Source organism: Eulemur rufifrons, chromosome 24 (genome assembly GCF_041146395.1).
Source record: "Eulemur rufifrons isolate Redbay chromosome 24, OSU_ERuf_1, whole genome shotgun sequence".
NCBI lineage: Eukaryota > Metazoa > Chordata > Mammalia > Primates > Lemuridae > Eulemur > Eulemur rufifrons.
In genome coordinates, this window is record NC_091006.1 from 18,137,469 (window position 1) to 18,156,241 (window position 18,773).

The 18,773-nt window shown below is 42.2% G+C and overlaps 1 protein-coding gene across 1 annotated transcript in view; it reads left to right on the forward strand.

The window, feature by feature from the left end:
• Positions 1 to 323: 323 nt before the first annotated feature.
• Positions 324 to 18,773, forward strand: part of LOC138375078 (zinc finger protein 548-like) — a 35,386-nt gene continuing 16,936 nt past the window's right edge. Inside the window, exons 1-4 of the mRNA XM_069458442.1 lie at positions 324 to 460; positions 2,342 to 2,377; positions 4,913 to 5,039; positions 6,339 to 7,733. Of these exons, the coding sequence (XP_069314543.1) occupies positions 446 to 460; positions 2,342 to 2,377; positions 4,913 to 5,039; positions 6,339 to 7,733 (1,573 nt within the window). The 5' untranslated portion in view covers positions 324 to 445. The remainder of the gene's footprint in view (positions 461 to 2,341; positions 2,378 to 4,912; positions 5,040 to 6,338; positions 7,734 to 18,773) is intronic.

The window sequence follows — 18,773 nt, forward strand, 5'->3', positions numbered from 1 at the left end:
TGAGGCAGTAGGATCGCTTAAGCCGAGGAGTCTGAGGTTGCTGTGAGCTAAGCTGACGCCACGGCACTCACTCTAGCCTGGGCAACAAAGTGAGACTCTGTCTCAACAAAAAAAAAGAAAAAAGAAAAAGAAAGACTTCATAACCCAGAAGACCCTGCGGTGCCCGGAGGCGGGACTGAGCCAATGGAATCTTATAGAGGGACGTATATGAGCATGCGCAGACGTGAGTCCGGGACTTCCGACGCCTTACTGGCGGCGGCCATTTTGGTTGGTCTCTCAGGCCTATGGAGCACTGGGACGTCACCGAGGTGACGGAGCGGAAAAACCCGAGAAGGGGCTTGGTCCCCACTGCATAGAGGCGGGTGTGACGCTCCACTAACGGACTCGGAACGGCCGTGTTCTTGTCGTACCCCTGTCACCGCCGCTCCCAGGCTCACTCTTCCCGATGAGCTCGACTCAGGTGGGTGCTCGTCCCCGGGCCCTCCCCGGCCTGGCCCCACCTCCGAGTGCCCAAGCTGGGACGGAGGGGCTCCGGCTCCGGTCACTGCAGGGCCGGCTGCTGTGTCCGATGGACAGGGGCGTTCTGGTGTGGGGCCCCCGTTTCGGCCAGCGTGACGAGGTGTGGGAGAAAGTTCCCATCAAGGCCGGAAGGCTCGCAGGTGCCACGGCTTCGACTGCTCTGAGGAACACTGGGGTGGCTGTTGTTTCTGCAGCGAAGAGAGGCTTTGGTGGAGTCTCAGCTCGAATGTCAACCTGAGCAGCCGGTAGCCATGGAAGGTTGTGAAGGGAGGGCTGAAGAGAGGGGCATGCCCAGAGTTAGAAATTTAAAGTTGGGAAAAGAGGATGAGGAATAGACACATGCAGACCAACGAGGAGCCCACTGCAATGGACCCAGGAGAATTATGGTATGGGCTGGGCTAGAATGTTGTTAGTAGAGAGAGGATGTGATTAGATCTATAGATCTGAAAGATAGGGCTGGCAGCTATTCCTGTGAGCAAAAACAGGGGGTGTCAAGAACCATCCCAAGAATTTGTTATGTTTTGTTTTGTTTCCTGAATATTTGCGAGAATGGAGTTGAAGAAGTCATCATAATGAGAAGGGTTCAGGGAGAAGATCATGGGTTGGATTTTAGATATGGTGATAGTCAAATGTGTCAAGATGGGTATGTCACATGGGCAGGTGGACATAAAGGTCTGCAGTCTGAGGAAGAGGGTTGGGATAGAAATACGAAAAGGTTAGAGGATGTGGACTGGACCAGGGCACGACCTGAAGATCAGATTGAGTAGGGGAGTGTAAAGGTCGCTATTGCAGATGAGCTCTGTGGTGAGGGAGGGTAGGGATGAGACTTGTGGGCCAGACCTTTGGTGGGTGCATAAGCCTGATACTCTCTTTCAAAAGGCACAGACCTGTCATAGGAAGGATTCTGGCCTATGTCTGCAAAACGGGAGGCCTAGATGGAGTAAGGAGCTGGCTGAGGATGGAGACTGAGGTGTGAGTTGGTTTAGACTTGGCTTGGCTGACTCTCAGGGCCATTGTCTGTGGAACAAGAGAAAGACCATCCAGGCTAGGACCATCTGAGTTCCAAACCAGGAAGTGGTTTCCTCCCCTTTTCCACATGTCAGAACAAGAGGGGATGATCTACTACTCTAGTCAAGGTCTCTTAGCAAGCTCCCTTCAGAGGATTATGTAGCAGGCAGTCCTGGTTGCAAAAAGGACTAGTAGCTCACCAGCCTCCTCAGCCCATCTGTACAATTTATTAACTTAAGAATGTATGAAACAATTATTTAAATCCTAATTAACCAGTATCTTACGAAATATATACGTATCGATAGGCAATTAGTAGCAAAATTATTCAGTAAGTTAAATTTCTAAAAATGTTTCATAATTTGTTTGATGTTACTTTACCTCTAAGTGTTTGCTTTCCATGGAAAATTTTAATATCACATTCCCTAAAATCTTAAAAAGACAATATACCCCCAAATTTAAAAACTCTATTATTTCATTTACACTGAAAACCCATACAAAGCTATTAATTCTTGTACAATAATAGCTAATATGTATAATGTATCACTAATGTTTGATACAAATATGAGCCCTATGACATGGGAGCCATTTTCTTATCCTCTATTTACAGATGGGGACTCTGAGGCTCAGGGAGGTTTAGTTCTTTTCCAGAGTTAAAGAGCTACTGTTAGGTAGCACTGAGGTCTGAGGAGCTGAATTTATGCAATAAATTTCCGATCATTTTGCTGCAGGGCAAGGAAAAAGAGGAGGTAGTCCATCTCAGCCTGCAGAATTCTACCATAGTTGCCCATTTCTCATGCCCTCTCTATTTCCTCAGGATGCCCTCATGATGGCAGAAATGGAACCTGCACAGGTGAGTAGAGGGATTCCTACTTCTCATCTACCCTAATTATCTCCTGGTTGGATTTGGCACCCCAGTATAAAGAAAGGCGGTATCTTGAAACCCTATTCTGTTCTCACTCTCTTATGTCTGAAGACTGTGTAATTCCACCAGGCTCAGTATGAGACCCTATTCTGTTCTTCTCCCTTTCCTGTGTCTGAAGACTGTGTAATTCCACCAGGCTTAGTATGAGACCCTATTCTGTTGTTCTCCCTCTCTTATGTCTGAGGACTGTATAATTTCACCAGGCTCAGTATCCTAAGGTTAGTCCTGGGTTACATGGAGTGGTTCCATTTTTGACATTGATGTGGTAAGATGTGTCAGGGTGTCCTGGGCACAGGATTCAGCATGTTTCAGTGCTTGGATACAAGACTGAGCTGTGATTTTCAGGGAACTTCAAGTCTCATATCTGGTAGGAATGGGGAGCAGAGAGAGAGTTGGCTAGAGACACACAGATATCAGGAGTGGAATGACAGCCTGAGGTTCTGGGCCTACAATCTGAGGGTGGTGGGATGTAGGGAAGATTTGAAGCAGAAGAAGACAGTGATATGGTTCTGATTTAAGAGACTCCCCCTCACTTCAGAGTGGAGCACAGACTGGAGGTGAAGGTAAAGGCAGGGAGATGTGGAAGGGTGTTCTTGAGTCAGTCCAGGTGGATGTTGGTGGTAGCTGGACAAGAATGATGGCTGTGGAAGTGAGAGGAGTGATTAGCTTTGGGATGAATTTTGAACTAGAGCTGTCTACATTTTATGACATAGAGAGTGTGGGAGCTAGGGAGGTGGGACGGGAGAGCAATCAGGGAAGGCCCTGTGTTTTTTCTTGTTTAGAAGGATAGATGCTCTGTCAGCAAAGACGTGGGAAGTCAACATATGAGGAATCTTCAGAAAATGAGGAGTCAGTTTTTGACAATGTCATGAATATTCTAGAGATTCCTAGTGGAGCACTTCAGTTTGCAGATGTCCACAACTTGGTGTCTGTTGTGTGGACTGGAATGAAGCTGTGGATTAAATTTAGGAGGTGGCATGTCTAGATTATGGTGGCAGTGCCCTTCTGGGGTAAGGAATGGGAATGAGGGGGCAGAGAACCAGGTCTGTCTACTGAAGCACCTAGATGGTGGTGGAAGAGTCAAAACAGATGAGACAACTGAGTATTTATGGGAATAAGTATGTTCCAGATGGTGGGGTGTAGGAGTGAGAAGGTTTCTGAGGAGAGAGTAGACGTGATAGGGACGCTGAGGAGGAAAACATGATGAGTTAGGAGAGTTGCTAAGCCTTGATTAGGGTGGGGAAAGGGTGTAGATGTAGGTGGGTCAGTGTCACTGGGCTTTGAATGAAGTTTCGGTGGAGAGCAATTGTCCTCACTGCTTATGGGACAGAATGTGTAATGTAGAAGGAAGAGATGGCCAAGAGTACCTTGTGAAGTCCTCACATGGTTTGGGTGACTGACTGTGAAGTGAGAAACAGGCAGGTGGGGAGACCTTCAAAGCAGGGCTTTGGGCTGCCCTTGGCATGAGGGAACTTTGGTGTTCTGGGCAAAATGTGCACTGAATTGGATGCTGAATGTATTTGCCATACACCACCTGATTTCCATGTGCACCCCCTGTTCGGAGGTGAAGGAAATGCTTGTGATGTGGGCTGGGAGTTGTTGGTGGAAATACAGTAGCTCAGAGTCCAGGGAGATGATAGAAGTGCCATCCAAAGAGTGATGTGCAGGCAGGAGGAGAGTGAGTAGATGGCCCCCAGTCCTGGCACTGGGCACTTAAGGGAGAAGGATGAGTCTGAGTTCAGTTCTCCGGGAGGCAAGATCTGGGGGACCCAGGGAAACTGGTTGGTCTATGTGGTAGATACATGGATCATTAGAAATGTGGAGAGAAAAGGTACCCATGCCACCAGGACCTGGTATCTCTTCCATATGGGGAGGTTGTGGAGGAGAGGGACTGAGGTCCTCGAGAGAGATGTAGAGTAGTGATTGTGCTCATTGGGTTTTAATTTGTAGGTGTAAGAATAATGACAGGAACAGACCAATGGCATTGAAAGAAGACATTTATTTCTTATATATCCCCAAGGAGGGACCACACCACTTAACACAAGGCCACATGGCCACTGAAGCACCCGATTTGGTCAGGAAGCAGAAGACAGGAGTGAGGGAAAAGCTTGGGCCATGGCTTCTGTTAAGGTTCCCGAGAGAAAAACAAGGCAGGGCAGAGTGACCAGCCTAAACTTGGCTAGTTTGTATAATTCCAGCACACCTGGGACACAGGCGCTGTCACTGGATGTGTGGTACTTGTCCCCGTTTAGGACAAAGGAAATATTGGCTTGGTCTGAAAAAGCTAGATAAAGAGGTGGCTCAGAGTATGGGTTCAGGATGGCAGGGGAGATGGAAACAAGTTTGGCTATTAGCCTGGCTCTGTATTTAATTGGTGACAAATATATGAATGGAAAGTCTAAAATCTAAGTAAACATAGTTTGAAGATACTGCTTATATACTGAACTATCTCAATTTTGGCAGGGCCGTGTGGTCTTTGAGGACGTGGCCATATATTTCTCCCAGGAGGAGTGGGGGCACCTTGATGAGGCTCAGAGATCACTGTACCGAGATGTGATGCTGGAGAACATGGCACTTTTGTCCTCACTGGGTAAGGCCCTCACACCTACCCAGTGTCCCGGGTCAGGATGTGTCTTTCCCCCTTTTACCTAAGTGCAGCTCTGCCTTTCCTGCAGTTAGACCATGGGTGCTGCTTTTTGCCTGGTTTCCTGGCTCATGTGCTGTGGGAGCCAGGGCTGGGCTGTGTGCTCTGTACCCCCTTCTTCCTACCAGCCCCCTTCCCTGCTGCTCTGAGGCTTACAAGAAAGGGCTGAGGAGTCAGAAATCTTGAAGTTGTCATGCAGATCCCACCAGTCTTATGTCCCTGGTCTGGTTACTCTGTCCAAATGCATGCAACCTCCACATTCTAGGTTGTCCCCTTGCTCTTGCTGATATTTCTGATGACTTTTGTGTACCAGGAATTTCAGGAACTGACTTTGTCCCTAATTTGGGGGACCACTGGGTTGATTCTACAGGACTCTTCTGTGAAGTTCTCGTGATTATAGGATGTGGGATGTCATGGGGTGGATTTCTCTGGGTATGTGCTGTCTACTCCCTTTCCCTGTATTTTCCCTAGTACTGGACTGTTCTGTGTCCCAGACTTGTCACCTTTGGCTATGGGGAGGGCTCTGGGTACCTGAGAGGATGGATTTGGAGTAAAATATTGGATACTAGAGTAAAGTATTGGCAGTAAAGGCTCAGTAATGGCATTGCTGCATGGGAGTTGGGAAAAGGTGTTAATGTCAGAGCTGGGTTCAAATCACACTGGGTACCTGTCCTGTGCTCACCATTTGATGGCAGGGCCCCTGGCTACAACTCATTTATACTTTTTCTTCCCCATTGTCATTTCTAGTATGATTTCCTGCCCCTGGATTCCCCCACTCCTGCCTTATAGCCCCCACTTCTGTGGTCACTACCTCACACCCATTTTCTTCCACTGCTCCCTTTACAGTGTCCTCCAACATATGACTTGCACTTCAGGTGTCATGGGGCCTACATGTATCCCTCAGTAGTCCTTGAACTCCAGCTCCACTGTCAGTTTTCTCTGGGTCTGGACGCAACCTTCTACACACTGGTCACCATGGCCATTTGCATAGGATGGAGTTGGAAACCTGACCTCTCCTCCTTGCACTGTACCCTTCCCTGGCATCCTCACCCTTTTCCAGGGCTCTTGATCATGAGCACTTGCCAGAGCCAGCTCTGTACAGCCCATCTTACTCTCACTGGCCTCAGTGTCCATGCCTGTCAGCAATCCCATGACCTTATTTGTGGGTGTGTCTGACATTTGTACTGGGGCTGCCTTCTCCCACCAGAGTTAACATTCACTTTAGCAGCATTTCTTTGCTTTCAGATTGTTGGCAAGGAGCCCAGGATGTGGAGGCACCATCAGAGCAAGGTGTTTCTATAGGAATGTCACAGGTCATGACTCCAGTGCCCCGCATATCTACCCAGAAGATCCAGCTCAGTGAGATGTGTGACCCACTCTTGAAAGACATTTTGTACCTGGTTGAGCACAGTGGAATACTTCCTGAGCAAGAGATGTATATTTGTGAGGCAGAGCCTTTTGAGCACCAAAAGCAGAAGATTGGAGAGAATCTTTCTAGAAGGGGGGATGATTGGAGACCTTCATTTGAAAAGAACCACAGAGTTCCCATGGCAGAGAGGACCTTCACATGCAGTGAGGGTTGGAAGGACTTGCCAGCCACCTCTGGCCTTCTCCAGCGCCAGGCCCCTCAAAGCGGGTGGAAGCCTTTCAGGGACACAGAGAATAGGGAATTCTTTCAAACTGGCCAAAATGATTACAAATGCAATGAATGTGGGAAATCCTTCAACTTCAATCATTCACTTATTGAGCATCAGAAAATCCACACAAGAGAAAGGCCTTATGAGTGCAACAAATGTGGGAAACTCTTTAGATATGGTGCCAACTTCATGAAACATCAGACAGTTCACAGTGGTGAAAGGACTTATGAGTGCAGAGAATGTGGGAAATCTTTTATGTACAATTATAGACTCATGAGACATAAGAGAGTACATACTGGAGAAAGGCCCTATGAGTGTGACATATGTGGGAAATTCTTTAGGTACAGTTCTACATTTGTTAGACATCAGAGAGTTCACACTGGAGAAAGGCCTTATGAATGCAGAGAATGTGGGAAATTCTTTATGGACAGCTCCACACTCATTAGACATCAGAGAGTTCACACTGGAGAAAGGCCTTATGAATGCAGTGAATGTGGGAAATTCTTCAGGTATATTTCTACACTCATTAGACATCAGAGAATTCATAGTGGGGAAAGGCCTTATGAGTGCAGCATATGTGGGGAATTCTTTAGGTATAACTCCAGCCTCATTAAACATTGGAGAATTCACACTGGAGAAAGGCCTTATAAGTGCAGCGAATGTGGGAAATCCTTTAGATATCACTGCAAACTCATTAGACATCAGAGAGTTCACACTGGAGAAAGGCCTTATGAATGCAGTGAATGTGGGAAATTCTTTCGGTACAACTCCAACCTCATTAAACATTGGAGAAATCACACTGGAGAAAGGCCTTATGAGTGCAGAGAATGTGGGAAAGCCTTTAGTCACAAACATATACTTGATGAGCACCAGAAAATTCACAGTGGAGAAAGACCTTATGAGTGCAGTGAATGCCAGAAAGCCTTCATCAGAAAGTCTCACCTGGTTCATCATCAGAAAATCCACAATGAAGACAGACTTGTGTGCTCCATGAATGTGGGTAGTTCTTTAGGTACAATTCCAGCCCCATTAAATGTCAGAGATTTCACAATGGAGAAAATTTGCCAGTAACAATTTTAAGTAGATATTTCAGTAATGCTGTATAAATTCACATTTTTACACAACTTATCTCAAGAACTTGTCTTGGAAGAAACTCTATAGCCAGTAAATGACAACTCTTCATCCTCCTTTGTTACTGTTCTTGGCAACTATGCGACTATGTTTCTACACTCTGTATTTATGAATTTGGCACCTCATATAAGTGGATTCATGCAGTATTTGTCTTTTTGAGATTGGCTTATTTTACTTAGGGTGATGTCCTCACGGTTCCTTCATGTTGTAACATATATCAAAATTTCCTTCCTTTTTAGGTGAAATAATTTTCTATTGTATGTATATACCACATTTCTTTATCCATTCATCTGTCAATGGACACTTGGATTACTTCTACCTTTTAACTATTGGGAATAGTGCTGCTATGAAGATGAGTGTACAGATATCTATTCAGACCTTGCTTTCAACTCTTTTTGGGTATATACCCAGAAAAGGGGATGCTGGGTCATATATAATAGTATTTCTATTTTTAATCTTTTGAGGAACTGTTTTCCATCATACTTGTACCATTTTACATTCTCACCAACAGTGCACAAAGGTTCTAATCTACATACTTCTTCACCAGCATTGTTCATTTTCTCATTGTGAATTTTTGTTCTTTTGTTTTTGTTTTGTCTTTTTTTTTCTTTTCCTTTATATATTTGGAGTGTTTTGTTTTTGTTTTGGATAGCAACTATCTTAGTGTGTGAGGTGGAACCTTGTGCTTTTCATTTTTGTAATATTTTGCTAATTAATAATGTTGATCTTTTAATGTCCTTGTTAGGCATTTGTGTATCTGGAGAAATATCCAAGTCTTTTTTTAAAAAATTTTAAATGGGATTATTTGCTTTTTGTTGAGTTGTAGGAATTCCTTATATATGCTGAATATTAACCCTTTTACAAATATATTATTTTCAAAACTTACCTCCCAAACCATAGGTTGTGTTTTTGCTTTGTTGATTGTGTCCTTTGATAAATTTTTTAATTTTGATGTACAGATGACCTTCTGTATCTGTGGGTTCTATATCGGTTGATTGAATTAACCACGGATGAAAACTGTTTGGGAAATTTAGTTATATACCTAAGAGAAAAAAGTACTCAGGAAAAAAGCATGTTTGCATCTGTATGGAACATGTACAGACATTTTTTTCCCCTTGTAATTTCATAAACAGTATAGTATAACAACTATTTACATATCATTTACACTGCATTAGGTGTTATAATCTAGAGATGATTGAAAGTATACAGGAAGACGTGTGTAGATTATATGCAACTACTACATCTTTTTATATAATCAGCAGGTTTTTACATCCACAGGGTGTCCTGGAAGCAGTCCCCCACAGATACTAAATACAACTGTCATCCAGTTTATCTGTTTTAACCTCTGTTACATGTGTTTTTGTTTTCAGAGAGGGTCTCGTTGTGTCACCTCATTAGAGTGCAGTGGTGTCATCATAGCTCACTTCAATATCAAACTCCTGGGTTCAAGCAATCCTCATGCCCCAGCCTCCCAAGTAGCTGGGACTACAGCTATGTGCCACCATGGCTGGCTAATTTTTCTCTTTTTTTGTAGGGGCACAGTCTTGCTCTTGTTCAGGCTGGTCTTGAACTCCTGGCCTCAAGTGATCCTTCTGCCTCAGCCTCCGTAAGTTTTAGAATTATAGGCATGGCCACCAAGCCCAACCAGTTACCTGTGTTTTTTTTATGTTTTATCTAAGAAATCACTGTCAAACTTAATGTCATGAAACATTTCCCCAATGTTTTATTCTAAGAGTTTTATATTTATGGGTCTTACATTTAGGTCATTGATCCATTTGAGTTCATTTTTGATATAGTGTAAGACAAGGGTCTAACTTTATACTTTTGCTTGTGGCTATCCAGTTTTCCAAGCACCATTTGTTGAAAAGACTGCCCTTTCGCCTACTGAATAGTCCTCTCTCCCTGGTCAAAATGATTTGACCATATTTGCCAGGGTTTATTTCTGGGCTCTCTATCTATTGTTTATGTTGTCTATATGTTTGCTTTTATGTCAGTTCCTCACATGTTAGCATTTTAGGTGTATACTTTTTAAAAAAAAAAAAAAAACTTAATATTGTCTTGACTCAGTTTTGAGGTCCAGGCTAGAGGCAAATCAGTCTCTCTTTTGGAGCAGCTGATTATGTTCAGATCCCAAACACTTTCCTTACTGGGGTCTCACACTCCAGACCACTGTATACTAGCCAAAATTATTCATATTAATCCACAGGAAATTTGGGAAACGGCAAACCCAATTCACTGGCCAAATGCAACTCTCTATGGGGCTATGCCTGATTTTCTGTGCCTAGCTGTAGGTAATAAATAGTTCTGTCTTTCATGTATCCAAGTGACATTGGATTGTTTCCTGTGATCAAAAGAACCAAGAAATGAATTATGAGTGCAGTGAATGTTGGAAAGTCTTTTCCATTAGCATAACCTCATTCAGCACCAGCAAGTTCACACTTGGAGAAAGACTTCAGGAGTGAAGGCAATGAGGTCTTTCATTGTTCAACATAACTCAATGGAGCAAAGCTGTGAAAATGACCTTTGTAGGGATGTAGCCAACAATTAAACTTCATTCATCCAAGCATCTATATTAGGGACATTCTCTGTATAGACAGACATATGAGAAAGTTTTGTGAACTATGTCACACTTTTGGACTTTCCTGGGGCCTTTGCCAGAGTTATGTCACTGCCAGTGCCTGTTGCAAAAGTCATCTCTACCAAGTGGCAGAGAGCCACAGTGTGTAATACTTTAGTCACATTAATATGCTCTGGCATGGCAGCATGCCATGTTCTCTCCCTTTATCTGGAGAGTTGCTAGAGATCATAATCCACTTCTTGGATTGATTACTGTAGATAGAAAATCAGCTTCCTGAACTAGTTGGTGCAGACTGTGGGGTACAGTTCAAGTTTTATATTTGGGGTGGCCATTGCCCATTTGTATAGCAAGCAACACTTACACAAAGAAGTAAATATCCATAATAGTGAGATTTCTTTTTTTTTAACTTGGTTATATGTTGAAAATTAGTTTAACGTCCATTTTTTTAAAACCACCCATTTCAAAGGCTTGCCTTTTCTTGACTTTCAGTTAGGCAGAGTATGTTTTTATTTTTTGTTTTGGTAAACTGGCCATTAAGGCAAATTTCAAGACTTTGGCCAAAAAAGTCTTTTCCCCTCCTTAATGCAAAAAAAATAAAATTAATTCTTAGTCCTCACTTTTGGTCTTCCCTCACCAATCCTGCCAGAGAGACCATAAGTCATTGTCCACATATTAATATTTATTTGTGGGGTATGAGTTTCAGCTATTGTTGCCACTAAGTGCTTTCATCTACAATTACAATGAGAGAGACATAACTCTAACTGGCAACTTTTTGTAATGCATTATAAAAAGGTTAATGAAGGACATTTAAGGCATCCTGACAAGGTCGATACAAGGCACAGGACAAATTGAAAGAACTAAGGACATATCTTATATCACAGACAACTGGCAATCCTATTCCTGATGTGTCCCGTGAACCTACTATAGTGGCTGACATCCAATAAGTATTCATTGAACATTTGTTAGAGTAATAAATATGACAGCCCAGGTTCACTATTCATTTTTACCTTTCTGGTAACTCTTTTATTATTTATTTATTTATTTTTATTCTGGTAATTCTTTTAAAATATCATCTTTACCTCTACATCCAAGCTGTTAATACACAATGTTTTCAAGTTTGAAAAAGAAACACATACATGTTGGACATCAAACCTTGAGCATATCCAAAGTTCCAGGACAGCCACAGGTTCAACTTTATTTTCTTCTCACATTTCAATGTCTCTTGCTCAAAATTCATTGAGGTCTTTACTTTTTATCTCCTGTCACAGATATGTTTTTCTACAACTATTTTTACCACTTTCTTGGAATAGCTACATAATCATCATTAATAGCTTTGGTAATACCCATTTCACAAAGCTTTCTCAGAGATAGTTTGAAGTCCCTGTGTAGACACTGTTGATACAACTTCAGTTGAAATGATAAATCACTTTTCAGCAAGGAGATGAGATCACGTATTCTCAAATCTTTATCTCAAGGATAAGATGCACCCTTTGCATATGTGCTTTGACTGTTGGAAGGGCACACAATTTCCTGGCAGAAAATGGTATATAATAAGATGCTCTTCTTTTTCAGATATGTTTCAGATTCTTAAAATAAATGGAAAATATTTCAGATAAAAAGTAATAAATATTAACTGAATAAAAGTACTAACTGGGTTGGAACAGAAACACTGATTATTTAGGCAGTTAAGATAGTCCTTCTCTGACTCCCTGGCAAGCCCTATCTGGAGTCTTTATTTTCCCAACGGAGCTTTATTTTCCCAATGAAGGTCATCACATAGTATTTATTTATTTATTTATTTATTTTTAGACAGAGTCTCGCTCTGTTGCCTGAGCTAGAGTGCCGTGGCGTCAGCCTAGCTCATCCAACCTCAAACTCCTGGGCTCAAGCGATCCTCCTGCCTCAGCCTCCCAAGTAGCTGGGACTATATGCCACCATGCCTGGCTAATTTTTTCTATATATTTTTAGTTGTCCAGCTAATTTCTTTCTATTTTTTTTAGTAGAGACGGGGGTCTTGCTCTTGCTCAGGCTGGTCTCGAACTCCTGAGCTTAAATGATCCTCCCCTCTTGGCCTCCCAGAGTGCTGGGATTACAGGCGTGAGCCACCGCGCCCGGCCTATCACATAGTCTTTAAAGCTTCAGTTTATATGTTCTTGACAGGCAACAAAAGAGCTGACAGCTGTGAGTTACGACAAGAGTCATTACAGGCTTCTGTGTCCCTTTGGAAATTTGCTGTGCTTCACAGAATCTGAAATAACAGTTCTTTGGAACATTTCTCGGACTTGCTCTAGAGTGCATTCTGCCACTATCTGACCATCTAAGAGCCAGCGAAGCCTCACCACAGACCTGAAGCCCTGAAGCCCGGGAACTCCATTTCGCAAGGCCCTTCAAGACGCCTCTTGGCTTTCACCAGGAACATCAAGGAGTGAGTGACCTCAATTCCGAGACACGACAGGTGGCGGCGGCGAACTACATTACCCAGAGGAATGTGCGGCGTGCGCAGGCAGCCAGTTGAACCAATGAAAGCCTAGCAGAGACGTTTACGCATTACGTTTGGGCGGGACTTTTGCCGGTGCCCATTTGTGGCGTCATTACCGTTGCTTTTGGGTCTGTTACCTGATTTTTATGGTCCGAGAGCGCTGGGTCGGTACTCAGGTGACAGAGCGGAAAAGCGCGATAACAGGTGTCCCAAGTGCACAGAGGCGATAGTGAGGCTCGACTGAGTCGGGCTGCAGACGCCAGTGCCCTCGTCTCCGTTCAGGTCACCCGCTGCTCCCGGGCCTGCTCCTGCCGATGAGCTCGACTCAGTTGGATACTCATCCCCGGGCCCTCGCCGGCCCGACCTCACCTTCAAGTGCCGAAGCCTGGACGGAGGGGCGCCTACTCCAGTCACTGCAGGGCAGGCCCCCATGTCGGTGGACCGGGGAGATCTCTTGTGGGGTCCCCGTTTCGGCCGGTGTGATTGGGTGTGTGAGACAGTTCCCGTCCGGGGCCAGCACGTACAGAGGCATGTAAGTGCTACCGAGTGGACCGAACTGGGGAAACCCGGGATATCTTGTGTCTCCAGGGAACAGAGAGTGAGGTGGAGTCTCGCCTGGAATGGCAGTAGAGTAGCTGGAAGCCATGGGAGGTTGTGAAGAGAGGACGGACGGGAGGGTCATGCCCAGAGTTAAAACTTTAAAGTTGGGAAAAGCAGGATGTTGAACTGAGGCAGTGGAACCCGCGAGGAGACTACTGCAATAGACCCTAGTTGAATTACGGTAAGAACTGAACCAGAGGGGTGGCAGTAGAGACGAGATGAGATGAGATTCTGGGTGGATCTCAAAGGTAGAGGTGACAGGATTTCCTGGTGCGTCGAATCTATCTGTGAGGAAAAGTGGGTAGTGAAGGTCCAACTCATGGATTTTTGGCTGCAAATCTGAAAGAATGGACTTGGGGAAGTCATCAAAAGGAGCAGGTTTCGGGGAGAAGATCACGGGTTGGATTTTGGACATGGTGATTCAGAGGTGTCACAAAATAGAGGCATCACATGACTAGGTGGGTAAGGTAGCTATTCTGCAGCTTTGAAAGGGGTAGAAGGTGTGAAGTGGATGAGGGCATGGTCTGAGGGTCAGATTGAATATGAAGTTTAAATGTTGTTATTTCAGATAGGATCTGTGGTGAAGAAGGGGAGGGTTGAGACTTGGAGGGCAGACCATCGGTGGGTCCATGAGCCTGATATTCCTGTTAGATAGGTATAGACCTATAATAGGAAGGATACTGGCCTGTATCTGCAAAAGGGAGAGATGATTAGGATAAGGATCTGGCTTAGGATGGAGACTGTGGTGTGAGGTGGTTTAGATTCTGCACCTGCAGACTCAGCAGACCCTCATGGGCACTCCCTATGGGAGAGGGAAATGTCAGACAGTCTAATACTTTGGCAGTTTTGTTGAAAATAAATTGACAATGTATGTGTGGTTCTATTTCTGGACTCTATCCTCTTGCTATGTCTATCCTTTTAGCAATATTATACTTTTGATTAGCATAGCTCTATAAAAATTCTTCACACAAAATCTTTCAAATTTGTTATTCTTCCTAAAATTTGTCTTGGGTATTCTTGATCATATGCATTTTCATATGAATACTGGAATCAGATTGTCAATTTCTAAAAAAAAAATCACCAGGAATTTGATAATTATGGGAACCTGTGGAACATTAGGAGAGAATTGACAAATTGCAATATTGAGTCTTTAGATCCAGAAATGTATGTCTCAGCAATGTTTTATAAGTGTTTTATAGCTCTTGAATGTATTTTGTTAAGTGTATTTCTAAATATTTCAAACTTTGATACTACTGTAAATGACATGGTTTTTCAATTTCCAAACATTCTTTGTATATTGACCTTTCATCCCGGGACCTTGGCTAATCTCATTTATTAGATCTATTAACTTTTTAAGTAGGTAACTAAGGATTTTATAAATAGATGTCATCTATAAATAATGACCATATTGGCTCTTCCTTTATAATCTGTACACCGTTTATATTTTTTATGTCATTGGCACATACTCTGAATGCAATGTTATATACAGGTTGTGAGAGTGGACATCCCTGCCTTAATCCCAATATTGGGGGCAAAGCATTCAGATTTTTGCTATTAGATATGACATTAGGATTAGGTTTTTAATAGCCATCCTCTATCAGGTTGAAGAAACCTCCTTTAGTTCTGACACCAATTACCCAGAGTTAGCATCAGTCTCCACAGGTTTAATGGCTCAGTCTGCTGCAAGACTACCCACGTTTCAGATGTCAGCTGAAAGTCTCAGGGGCCACCTGCAACTCTGACCAACTGGGTATAATTTGGGGGGTTCCTATGGCCCCTTTACGTTTGATAGTTTGCTAGAATGACTCACAGAACTCAATAAAAGTGCTATCTATACTTATGATTCCAGTTTTGTTATAAAGGATAAAACTCAGGAATAGCCAAATGAAAAAGATGCAAAGGGCAAAGTTTGGGAGGGTCCCAGATGTGAAACTTTCATGCCCTCTCCCTACAGAGTCGAGGCACCTCACCCTCCTGGTACACCAATGTTCACCAACCAGGAAACTCCACCAAGCCTGTGTCCAGTTTTGATCTAGGGTCCCATATTGTAGTCATGATTAATTAAATCACAATCGCATGACTAAATTCAATCTCTGGCCCTTTTCCTCTATCCAAAAATGAATCTGGCTAAAAGTTTCAATGCTCTAACTACAAGGTTAGTCATTCTAGTGACCGGTGCCCATTCAGAAGTTTTTTAGGGGCCCACCATGAATCACCTCTTTAGTATAAGACACTCCTGCCAGGTGCATGCGTATAGTCCCAGCTACTTGTGAGGCTGAGGTGGGGGACCACCAGGTTACCTAAGGAGGGGTGAACTGGCCCAGGTTGGAAATGGAGCAGGTAAAAACTCCCATGCTGGTCAGTAGTGGGATCATGCATGTGACTAGCCACTGCACTCCAGCCTAGGCAACATAGCAAGACCCCCTATCTCTTTCTGTATGTATGTATGCACACTAAATAAATATATATATTTTTAAAAAGACACTCCTCTCACTCAAAGAATTCCAAGAATTCTGAAACTCTGTGCCAAGAACCTGGGACAAAGTCCAATATATATTCTTTATTATACTATACCTTCTATTTGACATAGATTAAGTTCATAGATTTTCAGTCATTAAACCTACCTTACGTTCTTGATCTCACTAGTATATAACTTATTGTCTGTCTTTCTCTCTCCATATATATATGTCAGATTTAATTTGCTAAAACTTTGTTAAGGTTTTTTTGCACCCACATTCATGAATATTGGTCTGTAGTTTTCTTTTAGTACCACTACCTGGTTTTGCTAGCAGGGTAATAATGGCTTTACAAAATTAGTTGAGAAGTGTTCCATCCTTATTATTTTTCTGGAAAAGTTTGATAGAGTATGAATTATTTGTTCATTACATGTTTGGTAGAATTCATTAGTGAAGCCATCTTGGTCTGAAGTTTTCAGTAGGAAGGCTTCTTTTATACACAGATTTGTACTACTGGCCGTCTGGAAATACTAATTAAATATCTTTAACAGAGGATTTTTCAGATTATCTATTTCTTCTTGAGTAAGCCTGGTTGGTTGGTATCTTTCAGGAAATTTTTGTTCTCTAAATTTCAATTTATTGAGAAAGAGCTGTTTAAAATAATCACACGTTATTTATGATGTTTCCAAGTATCTAGTACTATATCATCTTTCCTTGCTCATATTTGTAATATGTGATTTTTGTCTTTTTCTCTGATATGGCTGGAGGTGTATCAATTTTACTAATTTATTCAAGGTATCTGATTCAGAGGTTCAAAAATTTTCTTGAAAAAGAAAAACTGAAATAACAAAGCATATGAAACTGATTCTCAATACACTGAACATCAGACAAATAGTGATCTATAGGGACAGACAAATGATATGATAAATGAGGGACCCTGGCTTCCATGTTAAAAAATAACAAAAGAAGAGAAATGAAATCCAATAAAGGCAAAAGGTAATAGTAAAGGTCTGAATGGGGGGAAAAGAAATAAAGCAGAGAAATTAATGAAACCAAGTGCTTTAACATCAATAAAATTGATGAATCTCTACAGTTAAACCAATCAGGATTAAAAGAGAAATATAGACACTACCAGTATCAAGAATAAGAGAGGTGGCATCACCATGAATTCTACAGGTATTAAAAGAATAATGAGAGAATATTTTGAAAAATTTGACTACTTAAATGAAGTGGACAAACTCCTTGACAAAAAGAAATCAAAGTTCATTCTAGAGATAGAAAATAGTAAGTAGATAAATAGACAGATGGACAAATGTATACATAACTTGCACAGCCCTCTATCTACCATGGAAATTAAACTTGTAGTTAGAAACTTTCCCACAAAGCAAATTCTAGGCCCAGATAGCATCCCTGGTGAATTCTACCAAACATTTAAAGAAGACATAATGCCAATTCTTCACAAACTCTTCCAGAGAGAGCATTTCTTGAAGAGTAGGGAATACTTCCCAACTGATTATGTAAAGCCAGGATTATGCTGATACCAAAGCCAAATCTAGGCTTTAAAGAAAATCAGACACTAACATTTTTCATGAACATAGATGCAAAAATCTTCAAAAAAGAAAAAAAAAAATTCAACAATACATTAAATAATAATATGTCATGACCAAATGGGGATTATCCCAGAAATACAAGGTTGGTTTAACATTTGAAAATCAATGTAAGTCACCATTAAAAGACTGAAAAAAGTAAAGAAAAACACATATGATCATGGTCACCAGAGTCCAAGAAAACTCCCTACAAATTCCTACCTCCTTGTATTTTTTATCTTTGTATAGCTCCCTTTCACCTTTTACTGGAATTAGTCAGAGAATATATCAGAAATGAGGGTACATCACTTTCATGTTTAGGTAATGACAGATGCTGTGGTTTGATTATGAGTTCTCTCCTGGATCACTTGCTTTGGAACTATTTTTTCTACAGTGGAATACTCCTAGCAAAAGTACGAATGAAAAGAATTAAACTACTGAAACACAGAACAACAAGATGAATCACTAAATAATTATATACAGTTAAAGAAACCAAATACATTAAAGTACATTATTATATTACTCTCTACATATAAAATTCTAGGAAATGCAAACAAAACTACAGTGACAGCAGATCAGTAGTTGTCTAGGGATGGGTGAGAGGGAGGGAGAGATTATAAAGGGAATCAGGAAAATTTTGGTATTACAGGTGCAAATGTGTATCAAAACTTATCAAACTGTACACTACAAATATGTACAGTTTATTGCAGAAAATATTAACTGTTCTGACAGTGACCTTAGCCATAGGAGACACAGGTATAGGAGTCCTGAGAATTTATGTAAAGCCCTATAACCCATAGTAATGGAAATATGTGCGGATATACCTTTAGAAGGGTCAGTTCCCCATAGTTTGCTGTGGTTTCCCAACTCCCTATTAATCAGTGTCTCTGTACCAATTATGATTCGTACCTGGGCCTTTTAGAGGCAGCCAGTTGCATCTGCCTATTGAATAATAAACTTCAGGAATCTGGGCAGGTCCCAGGGGATCAAGGTCTACTCAAGAGGCCTGGGGAATATGAAAACTCCTCTGGGAATAAGGGACCGAATTCATGTTGCTCCCAGATACTCTAGAAATTGTCACAACACACACCCAGTGTTTAGGGTGACCCCAGTCACACAAATAATCTGGGCATATTAACCACAAGATTAGGCCCATGAAGATTGGAATTCTTCCCTAAGGGAGTCCAAGCAGCAATGCAAGTTATGCTGACAC